The following is a 24,526-nucleotide window of genomic DNA, read 5'->3' on the forward strand; positions in this document are numbered from 1 at the left end:
AGTATCATGTTTAGTATCATCATTAAAATAGACGAGCCAGTGAGAACACCTCTTTATACATTGACCAGTGTTTTTATATTCCCAACTGGGAGGATGGAAACTTGTCACGGCTGTTTATACTTGGCTGACATAGAAAGTAGAGGTATAGAAAACACTTGGAAAACATTTAACCATAACAGTTGGATAGACAGTAGATTTGGCCTCATTAGCACAGAGTTCTGATAAAAAGATGGTTTGGAATGGATAGGTTAGTTGAATGGATGGAAGTAGGGATGGCACCAAAGAAGAGAATTAGTAATTCCAAATGAATTTATTTACACATTATAAGACAGTGAATATTGCACATATTACAATCAACTCATGTTTGAAACCTTTCATCATATGTCACCCCCTTGTGTCCTTTATTTAACACCTACAATTCAAAGAAGATCGACGATGTCATTCGAATAGGGGGTCAATAATATGTAGAACATGCTTAATAAGACGTTGTGTTTGTGTCTGGCACTCGGGCTTCCTTGGAGAAATCAGACAATGTTAGTCAGATTAACACTGATCAACCTCAGAATGTGATAAATTATTTACCATTTCAGTGCAACTCAACACCACCTCAATGTGAGCATAATGAATCAATTATGTTCGTTCTGCATCACAGTGTACATATTTCCTAATGAATTGTGTGCAGGAACACGGTCATCATGTTGCTGCTGCTCTCCCAAAGGTTTACACCTGCCAGAAAAGAGACAAGATGGGCAATTTCCAAGTTACAAGCATAAAGCCTATCCCACACACAGAGACACATGAAATCATTGGTCAACCAGCGTTAATCCTGAATTATTTAACTGAAATATACTGAAGGATGGACCAAAAGAGTGCCATTCAAGTAGAGAATATGGCATGACAAACAAAGGCCAAGAACAAAAAAGAAAGACAGGCAGTTACACAAGAATGTTTTAAAGATGAATTACATAAAATATTTACAATGACTGTATTTATAGGCATAGTTTCTTGTTTTTTACAATATTTACTTGATTGGTTATGTCTTATAGTTCTAAAAAACTTAAGCTTGAGTATGATATTACAATACATTTGTGTCTTACACTGTACTTTGTCTTCAGAAGCCTGCTTTTTCTTTAAAAATGTCCACACCTTTCTCATGTATAAGCAAGCTTTAAAGACATTAAAACATTTGTCCTGTGTATACAAATTATTAGTCTGGTAGAAAGATCAGCGTTTGTTGGTCCCAACAGTCTCTATTGACAAAACCTTCATAATTGAGAAAAGGTAAAAAAAAAGAAAAAAAAAAAAAACCAATACTGTACCATAAAATCTGAGGAACATTTTTTTATTTTTATTTTGATATATATATATATATATATATATATATATATATATATATATATATATATATATATATATATATATATATATATATATTTACATTTTAACTGTTTAAAGCCAACAACTGTAAAGTGAGATTATATCCCCTCATTGTTATGCTAATACATTTGTAGACACTTGTGAATAAATTATACAGAAGAGATCATGACATTTGTGTTTTTATTATTCCCATATATAAAATGATATATTCACATCATTATCGTATCCAGTCCAAACACTATGAAAAGGTCCTTCAGTTCAAGACTCATTTAGTTTAGTTCACCCAAGTGCCACAGTAAATACAGTGCAGCTTAGACTATTTTTGGCTTTTTATGTCAAGAAAAAAAGTCTCTGTCTATTTTTTTCTATGCAAAAAAAAATTCTGTCTTTGAGACTATGTACTTTATTACAACCAGTCTACAGTTTCGGAAAAGTATCTAATGAAGAGAAAAGCACTTACATGAATAATTAATACTTTGTTCATGACAATAATAAGCAATTTATATTTCTTTGATAAATATTTTTGCTGTTGGCATGAGACATATTTAGGCTTATTGAGGATATGTGGCCCTTTCACAAAATAGTCAGAAAACCAGTGTTTCGATGTTTCTCACAAAAAAAAAAAAAAAAAACAACTGCACAAAATACCTTGCACAAAACAAGCACCAGGTAGTGACAGCACAGACCAAATTTGATGTAATTTATATCAAAAACATAGCTTGAAACAAAACAGTTGCCCTTAAAGACAACGATATTGTGTTTCAGACACTAAATCCGACCCCTGGCTTGAATTCACTCAACCGGATCAGAAGTCATCTCAGTGGAAACCAGACTAGCACATCTGAAGAATATTGTCTTTCACATGCAAACACACTCAGCTCATTTTGAGTTTGACAAAACTGACTTTAAACTGGAAGCGCCTTGCTTGGAAAAAAAAAGATTGGCTGACCAAATGGCAGGTTCAATGATGAATGCCATCACCTGCACTCCCCCGTATGCACATGCAGGATTCCACGGGCATGCATGTGCAGGAAGTTGAAGATCTCGTGCGGCATGGCATGGAAGCCCGGGCGTGGTTTGACGTTGTCGTAGTAGTGGTGCGTAACAAATATGCCTGCTGGGTTCATAGGGAATGCCCAGAAACCGTAGAGGTGCACTTCCTGGCACAGTTCAAGTGCTGCTGTGGCCAGCATAAGGCCACTGCTTAAGCGTTTGGCACGGATACCCTGCGCTGCCCAAAAACGCTGTGCACCCAGGAGGTACTGTGGGTGGAAGAAGAAAACACCACGTGCAGTGGAGGCACCAAAGTCATCCAACGCATACTTGACACGAAAGGACACATCAGTATTGCGTGCATTATAAAAGGCTGGCAGCACTACAGATGCATTTTCGTAGCTTGCCAGGACATCATAGAATGGCCGCCGCCACTTCTCCAGTTTCTGGAACCTGTTTGTGTGTATGTTTTTTTCGTTTTTTTTTTAGTAAATTGGTTTGTGAGTGATAAAAGAGGAGAGAGAGAGAGAGAGAGAGAGAGAGTGAGAGAGAGAGAGAGAGAGAGAGAGAGAGAGAGAGAGATATTATTTGCTATATATTAGCAAATGCATTTGTGTACATACTTTATGTATATATATATATATATATATATATATATATATATATATATATATATATATATATATATATATATAAAAATGATTGGTTTTATTGTTTAAATATATGGATCAATATAGACAAATATACGTTCCAGCCTCACCTGCACGCACGCGCGCACGCGCACACACACACACACACACACACACACACACACACACACACACACACACTCACTGCTTACCTCTCTGTGATGATGCTTGGGTTGATGGTAACCAGATGAGTCTTACTTCCTACATCTACTGCATACTTCTCAGAAATAGGAGGAATGTTACATCTATCCATGAAGGAAAAAGATAAAAAAATAAAAATAAAAAAAAAGAATTTGGGACATAAGACAAATTATTCTCAGCTGAAATATATTACGAAATGTTACATCTCTGCCTTTATTAAAATGACTACACAAACACACACCTATGCGTTCTCCAAGCACCATCACTTTTTCTTTACTTGCCACTCAACTGCCTTTTCTTTTACATGCGCCAGCACCCTCTACCGTCGGATATTGGTAACAACACACAAAACTATTTAGACTTGAACTGAGGACCTTGGTCTGACCTACATGTAAAGAGCAGGCTATGTCTACTAAATATAGACTCCAGAATGTCTATGATTTTGCCAGATATTGTCAAAATCAGTATCTCATTCATATTAGTGACTATAATAGTCAACCACAACAAGTATTGAGTAACCAGTCAGGACTGGGCTTAACAAGTCCATGGCCACATCTTGCCAGGGTCCATCTGACAGTGGTGTGGGTCTTAGTGGTTTAGGTGCATCGGGCCTGGACACTACCCGGCACCCATGACATGAATTGCAGTACCTTTCTGCTGCTTTATCCATAATTGGCCACCACACTTTGGACCGGAGATGTTGTTTAGTGCCCACAATTCCTAAATGTCCTTTGTGTGCAAGTGCCAATGCCCTAGGTTGTACTTCAATTCAATTCAATTAATTTTTATTTGTATAGCGCTTTTAACAATGAACATTGTCTCAAACAGCTTTACACAGATAATGTGGTGATTAAAAGTGAATATGTTTTTTATAAGTAAGTTTGTCCCTGATGAGCAAGCTGGTGGTGACTGTGGCAAGGAAAAACTCTCTGAGATGGCATAAGGAAGAAACCTTGAGAGGAAGCAGACTTAAGAAGGAACCCATCCTCATCTGGGTTGCACCGAATGTCCATTTATAGCAGATATAAGATGTTGCGGGGTACAGTGATGATGATCAGAAGCGAAAAGTAGTCCTGAGTCGATGTAGCAGACTGTTGACATTAACTACAGTCCAATCCATCCTCAAAAGCGCCCGTTCTTACTCCGGAATTTCATGGAACCAGCCAAGGCGTTGATGAGAAACCGTCCCAAGCTGCACAGAGTGGCCTCCAGTCGAAGAGAACACTATCCAGAAGCAGGCCTGGACGAAGTGGGAAGATCCACAGAGGGGAGAGGGGCAACCCTTATGTTAACACTATGCGTGTTCCACGGAGGACCAAGTGACCAATACAGCACAGCTCGTTGGCTATTAGAGCATATTCTTTGCAGTTCTCAAAATGTCCACTGGTAATTGCAAGATGTACTTTTTTCAATTCTGAGTCACTCTCAGAGTCCTTCTCTACCTCTCTGGTGGTCAAAGCATTAGGCGTCACACTAACTGCAATAAACCTGACGTATTCTTCTGACTTATGTACATGTATCTCAGTCTTTGATGTTTCCCCCAACAATCTTGGTCTGCAATGTTCTGCTTGCCAGGCAGGTACATGATTCTGAAATTGTAGGGCTGTAATCAAAGAACCCAATATTCTATGTGGGCACAGGGCTTTGAGGGGGGACTGTATATGGCTTCTAGTGGTTTGTGTTCAGTAACCAGCTCGAATTCTTAGCCATAAATGTAAGCATGTAACCTCTCACATGCCCACATAAGCGACAGGGCCTCTTTTTCTGTCTGGGAATATCTATGTTCACAGTCTGTTTGGCAGCGACTCACATAGCATATTGACACTGTCTCTCCTTTTTGGATCTGAACTAGGACAGATCCCAGCCTGGGTGCATCTTTATCAAAATATGTAAATGTAACTGCTTTGGCCAATTCATCTTTTAGCGCACTGAACTCTTGTCTTTGTGCTGGTCCAAACTCAAAAGGAATCTCCTTTTTCATCAAGCATTGCAGCGGTTCTGACAGCCTTGCTAACTGCGGGATGACTGCATTCCGTGTTGATATGCTGTCTTTGCACCTTGGTATTACAGTAGAATGTTTACATGCTGTCTTTGCACCTCCTTGCTGCTGTTTTTTTTGCACTATATTGTTCTGTTCTGTTTGTACTCTCGCCTGGGTATAGTTCTTACATTTCTCCTTACACAGTACTGTATAATCAAGTATACAGTAGGTTTACTAGTCGGCGCTATACTTAGTTTTTTGTCTCTTGTCTTGTGTTGTCTGTCTGCAGTGCCTGTCTGTACTGTTTTTTTGTTTGCACTGTTTGCACCAGGTTGCACTCGATGCACTTTATGTTTGTGTTGTTTAGTGTAGCACCAGGGTTCCGGAGGAACGTTGTCTCGTTTTTTACTGTGTACTGTGTACCACTGTGCAGAGGTGGGAAGTAACCAAGTACAAATACTTCGTTACTGTACTTAAGTAGATTTTTCTGTTATCAGTACTTTACTCCACTATTTATTTTTCAGACAACTTTTTACTTTTACTCATTACATTTTTACACAAATATCTGTACTTTTTACTTTTTACATTTTCAAAACAGGCTCGTTACTTTAGTTTTAATCCATTGATTTAGTGAAATATCAAATTTCTCTTTCACTGCGCGCTGATTTCAGCCGAACAACCGATTTCCTGTTAATCCGCTGAAATAAATTCATTAGGTAACAACATGGGCGTAAATCCCGGGGGGGACGGAGGGGACATGTCCCCCCCCCCCCCCCCCCATCCGAGGGTTGTACCCCCCGCAAGCCCCCCCCCCCCAAAAAAAATCTAAAAAATATCGCACTCTTTATTGTGAACAATATATCTATGTATACCTATATAATTGTGTAAGTAGAAAAATGCATTTAGAAACAGTTCCCCCCCTCCCCTTCCTCACAGTGGTTTGACCCACTGCCTGCTTTCCCAGTTCATCTCACCTACTCTACACACACGAGTCAGGTGTGTGACTGCGGCTCAATTAATATTCAGCTCTATTAACTAGTGTATTGTATTCACTTTAAATAAAGCGATTCTCTTTAATGTAGTTGATGCAGACTCATTCATAAATTAGTTGCGGCAAAAATGCTGATTAGCGATGTAATTTTCCATGAATCTGCTCTATTAGCGATTAAAATATGACTTATCTAGTGAACGTTAGCTTGTTTACAATAGCTTGTAGCATAGTGCACTGACACTAACACACCAAAGCCGTTTCCCATGCAGTGTTTTATTTGGGACGACTTGACATAATGTTAACTTAATTAGCATATTGTTTATCTGTGCATTTACTAAATGAGCACTGTGCTACATCCGAACTGACCCCACTGTATTTTTATAATCAGTTTCTATTCTGTTCTTAAGTGTCTAAATTAATTTTAAATAAAATGTAAAACTTTTTTTTTTTATTCCTTGTTTTGCTTTGTCATTGAACCTGAGAAAAACTTAAACTTAAAATAATCATAATGAAGCATTCTCCATGCTACAATAATAAAAGCAAAGTTTTTCACTGTGGGGACACTGTGTCTTTATAAGTACAATTTGACTATTATGTGTCCCCCTTCAAAAATTGCTCATGAGAAATTTTATATTTACTGTTAAATGAAATTTACGCCTATCTATCTATCTATCTATCTATCTATCTATCTATCTATCTATCTATCTATCTATATGATGTGAGGTCCAGTTAACAGCTAAAACATGTAGAAGTAATAACTACTTTTTACTTAAGTACATGTCAGAGCCAAGACTTCTTTACTTTCACTTAAGTAAAAAGGTATAATCAGTAATTTAACTTTTACCCGAGTATTTTAAAACATGAGTATCTGTACTTCTACTTAAGTAATGGATGTGTGTACTTTTGCCACCTCTGCCACTGTGTATAGTAAAAATGACAATAAAAGCCTCTTGACTTGACTTGAATCTTCTGCTGTAGCCTACTAGACCTTAAAAGCTTCGGACCTCTGATACTGTCTTTGGCTCTCTTTCCTCCCTTACAGCTCTGACTCTCTCTGAAGGAACCATTCCCTTTTCAGACAAGAGGATTCCCATGAATATTAGTTTGCTCATGTTGAACTGGCACTTTTCAGGATTTAGTGTCAATCCACATTCGCTCAGCCTTTCCTTCACCATATGTAAACATTGTTCATGAGTTTCTTGATCACCAGCATGAACAATGACATCATCTGAGATATTTTCTACCCGGTCGATTCCTGCAAGGGCATTGGCAATCTCATGCTGGTATTGTTTGCTGGCAGAAGAGACACCGAAAATAAGACTTTAATAACAATACACACCGTTGTGCACCGCAAACGTAGTGATCTCTTTTGATTCAGGGCTGAGCTCCAGCTGGTGGTAGCTCCATATTAAGTCCAGCTTACTGAATATGGTTGATCCATTGACACCTTAGAGAATCTCATCCACAGTAGGGATACGGTAGCGCTCCCTTACTATGGCACGGTTGTTTAAAAGAGAAAGGGACACTCAAAAAGGTCAAGTGAACTGAAAGAGCCTTTAGCTCATAAACATGCTCAAACCCATCAGGAGAAATATATTATGAAATGTTACATCTCTGCCTATATTAAAATGACCACACACACACACGTGCATTCACCAAGCACCATCACTTCTTTTTTAGTTGCAACTCAACCGCCTTTTCTCTTGCATGTTCCAGCACCCTCTTACGACGGATACTGGTAACAACCACAGTAATCCTAATACTGTACATGACACAAAACAATGCCATAATACACCAAATGTGGTAGGAAATCCTTGACAACATAGAAAAGATTCAGCGTGGGAAGTGGGGGTGATACTAAGTGCTGTAGTGTCCCCTGCTGTCAACATAGATAACCATAAGTACTATAAAAATATTCATTTAAAAAAAGTAAACAAAGAAAACATTGGAATTTTGATTTCTGGTAATATTTGTAATAGTACTCATTATAATCTGTATATGCAGCTATTGTTGAAATTTAGAATGTTATTAATGTCTGCATTTATATTATAAATATATACTACTTTTGGCTGCTCTCATTAGGGGTCGCCACAGCGGATCACCTGTCTCAATACCAACCTGTCCCCTACATTTACCTCTTTCAAACCAACTATCTGCATGTCTTTCCTCACCACATCCATAAACCTTCTCCTTGGCCTTCCTCTTTTCCTCCTTCCTAGTGGCTCCACCTTCAGCATTCTTCTACCAATAAACCCCATGTCCCTCCTCAGCACATGTCCAAACCATCTCAATGGCACCTCCCTCACCTTGTCTCCAAAACATCCTACATGCGTGGTCGCTCTAATAAACTTATTTCTAATCCTGTCCATCCTCATCACTCCCAGTAAAAATCTCTTTAGCTCTGCTACCTCCAGCGCCACCTCGAACAATGCCACTGTCTCTAAGCCATACAACATCGCAGGTCTCACCAAAGTCCTAAAAACTTTCCCTTTCAGTCTTGCAGATACCCTTCTATCACATGTATTTATATTGATGTGTTTGACAATTAGAAAACTAAAAATTATAAAAAAATTTAAACGCTTCAGTCAACCCTCCTTTTTTTTTTTTTAAATATGCTATTCAGTTAATTTAACTGAGTTTATATAATACAGTCAAGGAGCTTAAATGTTAAATTTTTATGCTTTTTTAAAATCTGTATGAGCCTCCTCACTCCACATCAGTGCCTGACCTCACTAATGGTTTTGTGGCTGAATGAACAAATCCCCAAAGCCTTGCTCCAAAACCGAGTGGAAAGTGTTCCCAGAAAAGCAAAAGTTATTAAAACAGCAAACAGGGGACTGAATCTGGAACAGGTTCAAAAAGGCACATATGTTCAAGTGTTCACAACACTTTTAGTCAGATGGTGCATTGTTGGTTTTTGTGTCATGATAAGATGAGTGAATTGGAGACGGATGATCCGCTGTTGCGACCCCTAATGGGAGCAGCCGAAAGAAAAAGATAAGATGAGTGAATTGTTTATAGCTTACTCTCTCAAAAAAAGACCTAATGTGGGAATCATTACATTTTGTTCGACTAGGAATACATGTAATACTGTATAAATACCGTACAGTTATTTCATTGTTGTCTCTACTGACATTATACTAATTGACAGTTATGTCACACATTCTTATAAATAAGAATAATTCTACCAGCCAATTAAACAAGCAGCCAGAAACAGGCTGTACAGCATAGTCCTAGGGAGTCAGAAAGGAATGATGCACTCGTGAGAACATGGTTTAGGAGTGAATGGGAATATAGTGTGGGAATCTTTTACATTCTGAAACCTGTCAAAGGTCTTATAAAGGCAGGGGTCAAAGCTGGGGCAAGTTGCACTTGTAAACATTGTCCAACTGGAAGCAGACTTACACTACCACACACGGGCACAGATATGGAAACGGTGACATATAGCTCCAGTTACTGAAGATACTGAAGTTACTGAACATGCAAGATTCATTATCATGAGAAGCTAGTGCAAACTGCAGGCTTTGTTTGGTTTAAAACAATACATTTAAATTTATGTTAAGCTAATAGAAATGTACACTATCACTCTATATTAATTAATTAAGGACTTTCTTTCAAAACATTAAAATGTCAAGTATGGACTTGTGGGAGTCCCAGTGGATTTAGGGCACCATTTGAGACAGGGCCTCTAGCAGATAACGCCTATAATTAGTAACACCCCTCAGAGAAATACTTTAAGGCCTTATTTGCTATCTGTGACCTATTCCAAATAGAATAAATATGTCATAGCCTATCTTGGTTCTAAATAGATGTGTTATTTTCTGTTTCTGATACATTCTTTTCTCTGTGGGAAATGGGGCACTGCAATATAAACTAAAAAATGTAAAAATCTGAATATTTATCTTTTATTTTAATTTGTAGAGAACATTAAATATATATATATATATATATATATATATATATATATATATATATATATATATATATATATATATATATATATATATATATATATATATATACACACACACACACAAAGTTTTTTATCTAATTTCTTTTTTAAATTGTTTGTATGACAAAACTGAATTAATATTTTTAAATAATTATTCATATTACTAAAATTTTATTTGAAGTATTGCAACAAGCTCAAGCCTTGGAATTAAACATATTGTATCGATTTAGTGTACTGTAGTTCTACTACAAATCTTTACTTAAACGTATACATGTTTTTACGACATTTTACAATCAGATGTAGTGGCATGTTTCCCATTCTGTACAATTCTCACATCTTTACTCCAACAAAGAGGAAACGCTTGTTAACTAATAAGTATCTAATAGTGTTTTAAAAGACCACAAGACTTAAAAAGTGATGTGGATGCAAGGGCACCCCACTTAAGTATGCATACTTAAGTTACATTTTTTTTTTATGGTTTTGCATTTACATTTATGGCATTTGGTAGACTCCCATATCAAGAGCGACTTACAACTGAGAAGTTAAGGGTTAAGGGCCTTGCTCAAAGACCCAGCAGTGGCAGCTTGGTCGTGCTGGGATTTGAACTTATAGCCTTCCGATCAGAAAGTCTTAACCAATGAGCTTACCACTTTTCCTGACGGATGGCTTGTTCTTAGTGACAGTTTGAACTCATGCTGCACTGATAGATCCAATGATTTGAAAAACACTTGCTCTTCTGTTCGCCATACAAGTCACATTTAGTCATAAATATCACGATCACTGAATGGCCATTGTACGAAGTCCACTGAAGTCCCCCCTTTATTCATGTCAGATGTCACTGTTCCTATTTCTGTGAAACACATGCCATTTCGGTTTTGTGTATATTAAACTCTAGCCACTTTACAATCCAAATAATGAAATTGGGTTTATTACCATTTTCCTAGTGGAAATTTATTCAAAAACAAGTCCAATATGGCTTGGACAGCATTTTTATATGGTTATTTAAATCTACAGTTACTCCAAATTACTCCGACATTTACTTATACCTAAATCAGAATTAGAAAATATTGCATTGCAGAAAATACACAGCAACAATAAAGGGTAAAAACTACTTATTTCTTGCATTATTTACTAACAATTCTTTGTCTTTAATTATCTAATGTCTTTAATGTTGGTAGGTATTATTAATAAACTACTTAAACAATGTTAAGCTTGTAAACAAAATTAGCAGTATTACTAAAAACTGGGCAGAGTCACTGTATTGTTGATTATAAACCACACTCACACACACGCACACACGCACGCGCACGCACACAGACATCTTTTGTTCAAATGTAGAGGTACTTAACAGTACCCAGTTTCACATTCATTTAAATGCTTTGTAAGAAATCTGCAAGCTGAATGAATTGAATTAACACTGGTGAAAATATTTACATATATTCATTTATATGTATTTTGTGCAAGTCTTTAATGTGACTCAGTAGAACAAGTAGTCTCAAAGAGTGATTTGTTTATTTTGTACTGGACCAGCATGAGCAAAGCATCGCAAAATATCAGTAGGTTATGTACAGGAAACAGAATAGAGTAGTTCATCTCTTTAATCCTCTGGTCATTTGTTCTTTTGTCACACGACTCCCATAGATGCTACACAATTTAATAGATCAGGTTCTTTTGGTCCGGATATTGATATTATCGTTACAAAGATTATGGGAGACACATGACAAAAGAACGAATGACACGGACCAGAAGATATGAAGGACCACTTATTTCGTTTATCATAATTTGTAGTTAGCTGCATTGTCATATTTTTATTATTGGCACTATAGACAGGGTTTTTGTATGTACACGTGTTGAGGATCTGCTTATTAAAAACTTTACATTTTCTGATCAAAGGAACAAGATGAACTCACTAAAATGATCCAACCTTAAAATCACTAATCTGAATGGATTGTTACTTCTTTATCCAACACATTCTACAGATTTTTGATAGGACTGAGACTTGGGAAATTTGTAGGAGATTATAAATGTCTTTCAGCAGCCACATCCCATTCTAGAATACCATTACCATGAATGAATGTACTTTGTCTGCAACAGTGTTTACATAGGTGGTATGTGTCAAAGTAACATTCACATGAATCTGCAAAGGTTTCCCTGCAGAATATTGCCCTGAGTATTAGTGCGTTCCTGCTGCCCTCTCACAGTGCATTCTTATGCCATCTTTACTCTACATAATGTAAAAGAAAATATCAAGTGCTAATACTGGCTTTCTGCTATAGCCAGCATTAACGTCTTTAATAATATGTGCTACAGGAGCTTGTATAGGATCAGAGCAAAACGGCTAGCCTGCAATCTCCATATGCATCAGTGAGCATTGGGTGCCTGTGACCAATTCTCAGGTTGACCGATTGTCCTTGCTTGCTTTTTGCAGGTGCCGCATGCCAAAAACACCCTAAAAGATCTGCTGTTTTAGAGATGCTCTAACCCAGTCAACTAACATCACAATTTGGCCACTTTTATAGACACTCAGATTTTTTTTCTGTTTTTATGTGTTGTGAGTGTCAGTTTAGCAAGAAAAAATAATTGACTCCGCCAGATATCAAAATGACTAAAGTAAATAGATGGTTTAGAGGGAAAGCCAGTGGGAGTAATTTTATGTGCTTTTTTTTTTTTTTTTTTTACTGCATTACAGTGCCAAGTCCTTTTAACATGTGTTTTTAGATATGTGTGATTTACCAGCACAGCATAAGTGATAATACCAGAAACTCACTACCAAGAGTGTGGCTCTAGCAAAAAAAAGACACTATACATTCTGTGAGACACAAATGAATGAACAATACACTGACAGCTATAGTAAATTGTTAGTCATACAGAGGTCACTGACACCATTGGGACATTCTGACCATAAAAGACACCATAAAAAGAGGCAGTGTGAAACATACAGAGCGGGAAAGAAACGTCTTACCGAAAGACAAAGTCAGCAGAGTCAATCTCTTTCCCACATTTGCTGTTTTTAATTATTCCTCCGTTCCCGATCACAGCACACCTCTTGAACTGTGATTTAGAGTAAGGCATGTCCTAAAGGACAAGAAAGAACAACATATTTTAAAAATATTATCCCGGTGTGGTTCTGTTGCTAGGTAATGGTTGCCAGATTTTGGTCAGGTATGGGTAGGTAAAATGCTGTAGATGCTTGGAATAGCTTTTTTATTAATTTATTTATTTTGCTTCTGTCCAACTCTCTCTCTCTCTCTCTCTCTCTCTCTCTCTTTCCATCTACGTGTGTGTGTGTGTGTGTGTGTGTGTGTGTGTGTGTGTGTGTGGTGTGTATGTTTCAAATTTAATGACTGAGCAAGTAAGAGACAGCAAACACCAACCTCCGGAAACATTTTAAATATCTCAGGGCTTATGTGCAGAATGCCACTGGTGTCAACTTCGTAGCGCAGTTTTGTGCTGGACGGCGTGTTCCTCTGCGTCGTAAACAAGAAGGAGGGCGCATTACAGCACCGTGACAGAGACATCCTATTTGCACAAAGAGTGAAGAGTCAATTTAGACTAAAACAGAACTGCCAACGTACACTGTATGGACAAAAAGTTGAGGACACCTGAACATAAGATTTGTGTGTTCCTTTTTACACATCACATTCCACATTTATTCCCAATTTGCTGATATAATAATCTCCGCTTTTCTCCAAAGATGTTCCTCTAAATTTTGGAGTGTGGTTATGGAGATTTGTGTTCATTCAGCCATTAGTAAAGTCAGGTACTGATATAGAGTGAGAAGGCCTGGGGTACAGTCAGCATTCTAGTTCATCATAAAGGCTTGAGGTCAGAGCTCTATAGCAGGCCACGCAAGATCTTTTACTCCAACCCATGTAAACCATGTTTCATGGAGCTCATATTGTGCACAGGGGCATCATCATGCTGGAACAGATTTGGGTCTATAGCTGTAAAAAGTCAGGTGTTTTTGTCCATATAGTGAACAATGCACAAATACACTTCGATTATTCAAATTGTTTGTGTGTATATACTTGAAATTGCTGGTCTCTTCTTTGTTCTGTTCCCATGAACAAGCCTGCAAATTTCTCCATCTTTCAAACAACTCTGATGTCTTCACCCTAACACACCCACCCACCCACACAACACACACACACACACACACACACACACACACACACACACACACACACACACACACACACACACACACACAGAATGTTAAATACAAGTATTTTAAATACAATTTATTGTTGAAAAAAGAAAATCAAAAGAAAAAAGAAAGGATAAGCATGCACACTGGCCCAGAAATAGAAGGGGTATATATAAACGTCCTTCGCTGACTTTCTTATTCAAAGCGAACATTCTAGGAACATGATTCCTTCAGGAGAGCCCAGCCTGCAGATATCTGGGAATGGAAGTTGTTTGTGACTCACATGGACAGCACTTTGATGTCTGCGATTTCTTGGCGCAGTTCTTTGCAGGTGGTGGTGTTATACAGGAGTGGTCCATTAGAGCTCTCCAGATACCTGCCAGGATACACACAGTCATACAGCAGCTACACTGCACTAAAGCCTTGCCTCAAACATACACAAACACACATACACCCAAAGAGTGTGTGACCCGGATGTTGTCAGGGGTCGTACTGTCTGCTGGGTTTCATACCTCAAACGCACACACATGCATTCACAGAAACTGCATTCTTTGGTTGGTAGCTGAGGACAGACAAAGTTCGGAGGGGTTCCATTGCATCAATGAAAAGCAAAGAAACATTGCGGAGACATAAAAGATGTATACGTGTGTCCACTCTGATTATGAAACAAAAACAAAAAAACATACATTAAACATAAAAAAAAAAAAGGATTCAAAATGTGAAGAAAAACAGCAGCACTGCACGTAAACTAGCCAATTGTCATGACACAAACCGTTATCTAGCTACCTCTATATCTCATGTATATAAACTAGCTTAAATGCTGGCTGTTTTAGAAGTAATTACCTTAAAATAGACTATAGAAATACCATACAGCACTTAATGCTCTGTAGTCTAGAGCCAAAATGACAGCCAACGTTCTGTCTCATTGAGGCCAAACTGGCAGTTAGCTACAAGTACAGTAATTTATTTGACTAGCTGTAAATAAAGATACACTTAAAATTCACTTAGCAGAACTCTGGCTATAGGGTGGAATCAAAGTACTACATGTGGCTTTTGCAGCCTATATTTCTTTGAAACCAACTCATGCATTAGCATTTAAAGTGCAAAATACAACAGAAGCGAAATGACTCAAACTAAAGGACAATGCTGCAGCAAAACAGACTTAAAAAACACAAAAATACAAAAGAACCATTCCATACATCTTTGACTTGAGTGACATTATGAGTGTCTGACTGTGCTATAGCCTAGAGAGATGGAAACTAGATATTCTGGATCATTCTGGATGTGTACAGCTAGAACTTTTGTGCAAATACATGACAGATGTTTGTTCTTAGTACAGATTAAAAAGGAACGAAAAAAAATCAAAGTGAGAGCTCAGTCAAAGACAAGATGGCAATGCGGGAAGACTGAGTTTAGGCAGAAGTGACAAGAACACACATACACACTCAACATGAGGGTGCTCTGTGTTTGTGACCCACACGCTAGTGTGGGTTTGGAGATGAGCAGCAAGGGCTTATGGGAGACAGAAAAAAAACAGGAAGCCGGTATACCAAGGGAACAGAGTGAGCACTTCCAACTTCAGGGTGGGGGGTGATGCAGGAGATGGAGTCAGAATCAAAGGTCAAGAGGGGGTTTAGACAGCATGCACAAGCAGACCACGAAGTGGAGGGGCGATGAACAAATGCACCCTCTCAGACCAGATGGACAGGGGACAGACATCATTCCCAAAGAGGTGGAGGAGGGAAAGGGGGAGGACGTTTGGCAAGAAAGAGAGAAACTGATCGGAGATGCCATCATCATCAATGGCCTACCTTCTCTTTTCTTTTTTTCTCTTCTTAATATCAGCTAGGCAGGGCGTGATAACTATGGAGCTCTCTGAGTGCTGAAAATTCTGACGGACACATCTGTCAACATGCAGACAGGTTGAGGTTAGCGTCATTATTTAGCAAACGGATTTAACCCTTGTGCTGTTTTTTCAGGTCAGAATGGCAGATTTGTATTAATTTTTACTTTTAAATAGCGTGTAAGTGAAAACTGTCCAATTTAAACTTGACTTAGCTCCGCTCATTATCTTTGATGGAAAATTACAGTAGAATTATCATGTTTCATTCATTCTGACCTGAGAGTATAAAAAAAATCTAGTATTAGATATTTTTTGGAAACTCAGTGATTTTAGGGGAATTGTTTAGTTCATTCTGACCTGAGAGTAAAAATATTTAAAACATAACCACACACACACACACACACATATATATATATATATATATATATATATATATTCTTAGCAATGTTTATTTCACTCCCTCAGGGCAGTTGGGAGTGAAATAAACATTGCTAAGAAAATCTATATTGGATATTTCAAAATAAAAAAATATATTTCAGAACAAATGGCCTTTTTACTGAATGACCTTTATTGCTAAATAGTTAATAGAACAGGAGAATTAAATCCATTGACACTTTTCTATTGATCTAAGGGTGATAGTAAATCTGTTGATCTACTATAACCCTTCTGACTTCTCTGGTTCTTTTGCTTCTCCCTCTCTCCCTCGTTCTCTTTCATCTTGCTGCCTCCACCATTACCTTGACCATCCCTCTGCAAATTAACACAAATGGAATAAAATTGGTCCCCGAGCCTCTGACTGGCTATAGCATTAGCAAAACATGTTAATTGCCTTTGTAGAGTGTTAATTAAGCCCAAAACATGCAGGAAGCAGCATTCGTGTTTGTTCACTTTCACACGTTTTCTCTTTCTCTCTGTGGGTTGGGTGGTATCAGTGCTGCATTGTACCTTTTCCTCCCAATTCTGGCAGGTTGCTTCATCCCTCCATCATCAGGGTAACTAACGAGGCCGCTCCAGTTGCCCACCTCCTCTCCTTTGAGGCGGGTAAACTGTTGCGTGCTAGTGAGAGAACGAGGCAGTGCATTTAAGGTTTAAAGGTGCATTTCAAGAGTGAAACACATTTAAAAGTACATCCGGCTACATGTGAGGAGATCACATCTGATCATTGTGTAAACCAGTTTTTAAGATTTTTTTTTTATCTTCGTACCTATCATGTTAGAGTGAATTGTTGAAAGTAATCTTAATAACTTCATCAGTGAATCATCAACTAACTAAAAGATGAATTAACAATAAACATCAGTTAACAATATTTATTTCTGAGAATAATGCAAGTCCAAGAATGGTATCAGTATAAATAAGAAAGAATGGCATTGGTATTTGGTATCTTATAAACGGTACATTGGCAATAAAAGAACTGCCACACAAAGAACACATTAATCTTGACATTTTACTGTTTAAACAGTGTTCAGTCACTCAATCTGAAACCCTGGCAAGAACCTGGGAACATCACTGACTCAGAATAAATTGCCCCTAATTAATCCTTTAATCTAAATATAAAATTAGTTATTGGCTATGCGAGCGAAAGTAGGATGCCTGAAATAAAAAAAGAAAACCGAAATTAATACTGAAAAATAATCTCAGTCGAATGAAGGGATTATTCCAAAAGGAAATCTTTGCTTCAAAAGATACTTTTAAATAGTCACTAGTGAAAAAAAGACAATTAATGAAATGGTTGTAGCAACCAGTGAACCAGTTTATTTAGTGTTGGTCAGGTTCAAGAATGAATCACATTAATATTGGATTTAAATAAAAATACTTACAATACTTTTTACATAGAAAGCAACCAATATAATATCTTGTCTTGCCTTTTTCCCAAAAAAAAAAACGTTTTTCAATATTAAGATAATTTGAGCTACTTCTTTTTGCTTATTCAAGAATCACTGGCTCTGGTTGTTATTTAAACCCTTCAAAAGGGGATTTTGGATCTTTAATTTTGATGGTACAGGGTTTGGACAATAAAAGTGAAACACGGTTTTACTTATGGAAAGTGCAGTCAGCAAAGAAATACTGCATATATAGTCATGAAACCTCCTACATTATATTGCCCAGTGTTTCAATTTCCTTTTGTCTCATGGAGTATTTCAGGAGTCTTCAATCTAATCCATATTTGGCTTCAGGTTTTTAATCCAACCAAATAAGATGGATACCCGATTCCACTTATTTATTAAATGATTTTGGTCCTCAAATTACTATTAGGTATGGTGATTACTTTGATGAAAATGAAAACCTATAACCACACGGTTCATTTCTGCTTCGAACTGAGATGTGCACAGTAATAACCACATAATGGACTTTTACAGTCTTGCAATTCTAGATCATGTTTCATAGTTGCTAATCTTCTCATTTTCTCATTTCTACTGTTTAAGTGTTCCCTCTGTCTTACCATCTCCAGTTTACCGTTATTCCTTTTATTATGGAACCGATAAATACCTTTACTATCGTTTAAGTCTTTAAATGTACACTATATATTTACATTTTTCAGCATATCTTCTGTTTAGAATAGTAGGCAGAAGGCTGAATGTCTAATCCAGATATATACTGTAACTCTATTTTGGCTCAGTTTCCCAGACAAAGATTAATTCGAATCATTCACTAATTATACACTTGGGCTGTTTGTAACTCCAAATCAGTTTTTTAGTCTATCTAAGGAATAGAAATACTAGTAGCATTAACATAAAAATTATTTAATGATCTCCCAAGCAAAAAATAATGTTACTCATAGTAAATTTGAGTTAAAATTAAACCTCTGATAAATGATGTTTAACTTAAATTTACTGTTGCTTGTCAAATGAGAGGTACATTTGGACTAAATCAATGTAGACCAACAATCACCACAACCCAGACAGATACTCAGGCATTAGTGAACCTTAATAAGATTTAGATTGTGTTAGTGTTTGAGTTAGCTTTTAAATGCTTTTTAAAAATTTAGGAAATTTTACTTTCGGAGCACAAACATCTGTCTGTGACCCAAAAACAAAAACCTATATCAGCTTGTCTACAAGTGCTCACAACATAATGTGGAGTCCATGAACAAGCATTATGTACACTCATGCAGAAGGTCTGCAATGCAATTTGTGAAATAAGATTACATTTGGTTACCTGATGCTCCCAGGCCATCTGCAAAGTACAGTTCTATAAATATGCCAGGCTGTACAGACACAATTTTACTATCAAATATCCAGATTCATAGATACAGGAAAAACAGAGGCTAGTATTCCATCTGTTTTTAGAATTACATGTTTCAAACAAAGACAGACTTCCTATTCCCATCTCATGTTAAGAAGATATAAAATAGGTGCCATTGGAAAAATGCATTTTAAAACAAGAAGTATATTCTTATTCTCAGTGTAGTTCTTAATATGAAAAGGGACATATAAGGGTCCATCAACAGGTAAACTGTGTTCTAGAAGCATGCCCAGGCCGAACAGAATGACAGTAAGATATAGATGTGTTTATTCTTCCTATGTCAAAATCTATGGCAGGAATCATATGCGGTAACAAAGCACCACTATGAAAAGGACATCCAAATTTCCCTTATTTGTGGCTATGAACTAATCACTAATAGTAAAAGGTCACTCTACATAGAATGATTATTTCAAGTTATTTTTAAACAAGGAATTTTTTGTAACTAGACCCATTTTTAGTTGGACCCAATTTTATCACTCCTGATTATACTAGCTCCTCATCTGCTATGTACTGCAGGTTGCTCTCCACCATTCTTGCCAGGAGGTCATCTATTTGCTTGATAATTCAATTCCCAGGTGTTATGCCTCATCCACAATGAACCCTGCATTAAGTATCCTGTTTTTTTTGTTAAACGCTGATGGAAAACTACAGCAGTTTGTGATTTGTCCTTTTAGATGTTTGCTCACTGGTAGTAGATTCATTACAAGCAGATGTGTAACATTTAGTTATGCAGTCCCTCGAAATTAAATGTATGTAAAAGCTTAAATGTAAAAGCATGGTGCTTGGTCCCCTGTCTTTTTATGGCACTGTTATTGTCGAATTTGCAGCTCAAGTTGCAGATACAATTATGCTTTTCTGGAGCCAGAATTTAGATGAAAATTAAATCTAGTTTAATTTCATTTAGGACTACATGGTCTGAAATTAAACTAAGTTTTTGAAATAGAATTAAGGCTTTGATTAAATATAGTTTAAGGTCTTTTAATAAAGTCTCTCCAGGATACTGCCTTTGGGAATAAATTAGAAGAAAATGCAAATGACAAATTAGAATTGTAAGCACTGTTTAAGCTAATTAGTGTATTTTTAACATTAACAATATAAAAGTTCCCTGTTTAACATGGAGTTCTGCAGTTTTACTGCATTTAACTATGGAAAAATACATATAATACATATCAAAAGAAATGTGTCAAGTATAATTCTTAGTGAAAAAGAACAAATCAAAAAGCTTCTTTGCACAACAAGGCCACTCAAGTTGTTTTTCTGAGCGAATTAATAGAGAGCTCAAAGGTAAAGCAGTCTTTGCTTTATAAACCACTTATACTGGGCAGGAAATGCAACCCTACCTCAGCATATAAAGGAAAGGTCTGTGGAAAGATAGGGTCGATCAGAAGCAAATACAATATTCCAGATCCCAGGAAATGACGTGTTAGTACTGACAGACAAACACCAAGGCTAATCTGGCCAGATAATGCTCTCACAGGCAGTACACTCATCAATAAAATCATGTGTGAAAATCCTGATGACTGGATTAGGATGTTTCTGGTCAACACTATTTGTATCAAGTACTTATATTGTTGTGGCAAAATAATAAACGAAAACTTGGGGGGAAATGAGTGTTTGCCACTCTCCACAAGGTAATCTTATGTTTGATTGATAAACTGCATAGTCATTTTTTTTTGGAGTGAATAAATTACTATTTTTTTTTTTTTTTTACCAGACACAAAATAGATCAGACATGTAAATGGTGACGTTCTCTTCCTGCTGCCAAAAGCAACACAAAACCACACCAGTTTCTGAAACACTGAAGTGAGAAATGTCTCTCACACACAGGGGATGATTTCTTCCTAAAGACATTTTAAACTCAGGTACAGTCAGCTGACTTTTTTCGAGTGTGACGTGTTTACAAACCCTTTTTTTTTGTCATCCTGAGATCTAAAGAGGTCTAGTGCACATACAAACTAGTGATGAGAATGTAGGTCTGTGATATGGTTCATATAACCAAAATGGAGCAATTCAAATAAAACAATGAACCTTTTTTTGCATGGCATTTGATTGGACCTCAGTGTTTGTCTTACACACCTACACACTGCTCTTTCTCTATAGGCAGAGTGCAAACAGAGAAGATGCGGACAGGATTCATGCTATCAGAGCGACACACACACACACACACACACACACACACACCTGATGTCATGAATGCACTGTGTGTGTAAGGCAGTAAAGGGTAAGGTGGGAGTGGGCGTGGCTTTAAATGTAGCATATGGATATCTGCAGACTCACAGAGACCATAATGCACAGGGGGGGGCCCCTCTGTCTGAGAGGCGCCATTTTGCATTGACACACAAAAACACACACTTGGCGATGATGTGCTCTCTCCATCAAGAAGATCAAGAATTAGAAGTACCAACCTGTCCTTGGAGATAACCTTCCATAATTGCAAGATCTATATATAAAAAAAAAAAAAAACTCAACCTGTTTCATGATATTCAGGCTACACCACAGTCCTTTCCTGTCTGTTCTTTTTTTATGTACACTGACATCATAGATGATCTGTTTTTACGTAATTGCTCTTCAAATGTCTGTCATAAAGATTTTACAATGCAGTTTCATGGAAAGATGTATGATCAAGGTTGAAGGGAAAGAGAAAATAAAATAAAAGAAATAAAAAACAAATAAAATAAAAAATTAAAGGAAAATAAAAACGGAGGAACCCAAAGCGTCACGCGACATAGACAGTCTGCCAGTGGGGACTGTGTATGGCATTTTTGGGGAGATGGTGTTATGGAGCTCACGCCTCAAAATCAGGGTTTCTTTCCCCCAACCCTTCAAAACTAAAAACCGGATGGACAATGAAGAAAACCGTGCGGTCAGCCGCGTGCGGTGGTTTCCGCAAGATCTCAGCAAAACATGCCTGACATGAACCACCGATTCCGCTTTTGTTGCAAACCTAATCGCATATTATAGCACATGCATTTTGATACTCGTCGTCCTCATAACTGGGTTAAACAAAATAAAATGAGCGCTTTCGTGTATTATTATTATTTTTTACCTCTTAATATAGTTCTTTCCATAGAGGATCTGCTGCAGCAGTGTGACCACGCCAAAAGCGCAGATGAAAATGAAACATAGAGATCTATTTCCCAGCAAGTCGCGGCTGGCCGTCGGGTCCGAGTATCCCATCCTTCCGCGGGGTGGCAATAACAAGGAATAACGGAGAGGCGCGTTCATCCGCTCCTCCAGCGCATCATCTTGGGACTTGGTCCTCACACAGATGGCTCCTCTCTCGTTTTGGTTAGTTTGACTTGAAGCTTAGGGACAGATGATGTAGGAAATCATTCCCGATGACCGGTGGCGCCTGTGCAGAAAGACCACGGCCGATACGCCGTTAGCATCACGCGCGCGCCCGTTTCCTTAGGTTCAGCGCACGCGCGTGCCTGGAAATAGACGCTCCCGTCGGACCCAATGCAAAGAAAATCTGGACTATACAACCCACGAAGCTGTCCCCTGTCTTCCCACTGTACCTACGACCACTTGGGATGTAGAAAGAAAAACTGAGATTTCAATACACCCCAAGTTCTTGAGAGAGACGGGCTCCAGCTCGTGACTGCGTGCAACGCCTGTGATGTCATGAACACCTTGGACGCTGACGTTATTCTTGAACGTTAGACAACATACAATATGCATGCATATGCACACCTCTGTCTTCAAATCATTAAAAAAATAAGTTACTTTTTTTTTTTTTTTTTAAAGCAATAGATTTACATCTGCGTGTATCATGTGTTTTGCTCCACCTGCAGGACCACTGCAATGCACACCCTCACTGAACCCACGTGATTCATCCTCATCCCTCAGCTGATCAGTGAAGGACTTTTTTTTTGGGCTAGACTGTAAAGGTGTAAGAGTCCATTATACAGAATCCTGATTCGAATGATATCTAAACATCAAACAGGCTTCATAAGAAAATAGACCATTCATTTTAAATAATGCTTATATCAGACATGGTGAATTAAAGTGTAATCATCCTCACAATCCTCTACATTTTTTTCAGAAAAATAGAGACTCTTCTTTTTTATTTGATCAAGCTTTAATATAAAAACACATATTCCCTGAAACTGTTGAAAGAAAACACTACAGTATTACCCCCCTAAGTACATCCCACTTTCACTTTCTCTCAAGAACAGGAACACACGCCACCCAGAGTCACACTACTGTAATAAACCGACCATTTTCATATATGCTGGTTGCTGCTACATCACACAAACACACATTCATTTTCAGCTGTTTGCTTTTTTTATACTGTTGACTATTTTTAATAAATAAAAAAATTTAAACTTAAGGTACACATTGAAGAAAATGCTTATTTTCACTATAAGTGGAAAATGTATTATTCTTGAGGCACCACTATATAGAGAGAAAACAGAATTTGGGGTACAACACCCCTATAGTTTGAGACCACCTAGATATAGATTGTACCTTAATTCCATTATACTTTGTCAGGTCCACTTTGCTTGAATCTATAGGTGCACACTGTGGGTATACAGGTCAAATCCATATCTGTTACTGCCATAACCCCTACAATAGTTTCAGTATTGCACAAGCATCGAAATTCATTGACAATTTTGTAAATATCAAATATAAAGCAAATATTTTTCAAACAACCTCTGATCAATATTTTGTTGAAGCACCTTTGGCAACAATTACACCCTCAAGTCTTTTTGAGTATGATGCTACAAGCTTGGCACACCTATTTTTGGGCAGTTTCTCCCATTCTTCTTTGCAGAACCTTTCAAGCTCCATCAGGTTGGATGGGGAGCGTCAGGGCACAGACATTTTCAGATCTCTCCAGAGACGTTAAATCGAGTTCAAGTCTGGGCTCTGGCTGAGCCACTCAACGACATTCACGGAGATGCCCCGTAGCCACTCCTTTGTCATCTTGGCCTCGTGCTTTGGGTTGTTGTCCTGTTGGAAGATGAACCGGCGCACCAGTCTGAGGTCCAGGAGCTAGAGCAGGTTTTTACCAATGATTTCTCTGTACATTGCTGCATTCATCTTTCCCTCAATCCTGACTAGTCTCCCAGTTCCTGCCACTAAAAAAACATCCTCACCTCTTGTATCGCCTCGATACAATCCTGTCTCAGAGGTCCACAGTCAATTCCTTGGACTTCATGGCTT

General features: G+C 37.7%; 1 protein-coding gene and 1 long non-coding RNA gene across 5 annotated transcripts; one reads left to right on the forward strand and one right to left on the reverse strand.

Moving 5' to 3' along the window:
* Positions 1 to 1,422: 1,422 nt before the first annotated feature.
* Positions 1,423 to 23,210, reverse strand: st8sia5 (ST8 alpha-N-acetyl-neuraminide alpha-2,8-sialyltransferase 5). Of its 4 annotated transcripts, XM_083563581.1 has the most exons (9): positions 22,404 to 23,210; positions 17,060 to 17,170; positions 16,083 to 16,175; positions 14,555 to 14,647; positions 14,153 to 14,239; positions 13,499 to 13,643; positions 13,087 to 13,199; positions 3,212 to 3,304; positions 1,423 to 2,823 (listed from the first exon to the last, which is right to left on the reverse strand). In XM_083563581.1, exons 1-9 carry the CDS (start codon positions 22,580 to 22,582, stop codon positions 2,355 to 2,357), a joined length of 1,383 nt encoding a protein of 460 aa, XP_083419707.1. In that variant the 5' UTR covers positions 22,583 to 23,210; the 3' UTR covers positions 1,423 to 2,354. The 4 variants fall into 4 exon arrangements, with proteins under 4 accessions (XP_083419707.1, XP_083419708.1, XP_083419709.1 ...); XM_083563582.1 differs by lacking the exon at positions 16,083 to 16,175; XM_083563583.1 differs by lacking the exons at positions 16,083 to 16,175; positions 17,060 to 17,170 and adding an exon at positions 19,271 to 19,288.
* On the forward strand, positions 19,305 to 22,056 carry LOC310738543. Its single transcript, XR_014537111.1, has 2 exons — positions 19,305 to 21,035; positions 21,072 to 22,056. It is a non-coding gene; the product is annotated as an uncharacterized lncRNA (long non-coding RNA).
* Positions 23,211 to 24,526: the final 1,316 nt, after the last annotated feature.

Source organism: Silurus aristotelis (genome assembly GCF_946808225.1).
Source record: "Silurus aristotelis genome assembly, chromosome: 16".
NCBI lineage: Eukaryota > Metazoa > Chordata > Actinopteri > Siluriformes > Siluridae > Silurus > Silurus aristotelis.

Bases quoted from the DNA above. Each gene is read 5' to 3' on its own strand.
- st8sia5 (XM_083563581.1), bottom strand. From the start codon at position 22,582: ATGAACGCGCCTCTCCGTTATTCCTTGTTATTGCCACCCCGCGGAAGG. The intron at 17,171-22,403 runs GTAAAAAATAAT...TTCTCTCACTAG, and splicing joins GGAAAGAACTATATTAAGAG to CACGCAACAGTTTACCCGCC. The intron at 14,240-14,554 runs GTGAGTCACAAA...TGGGTGTGTTAG, and splicing joins GACATCAAAGTGCTGTCCAT to GGTGAAGACATCAGAGTTGT.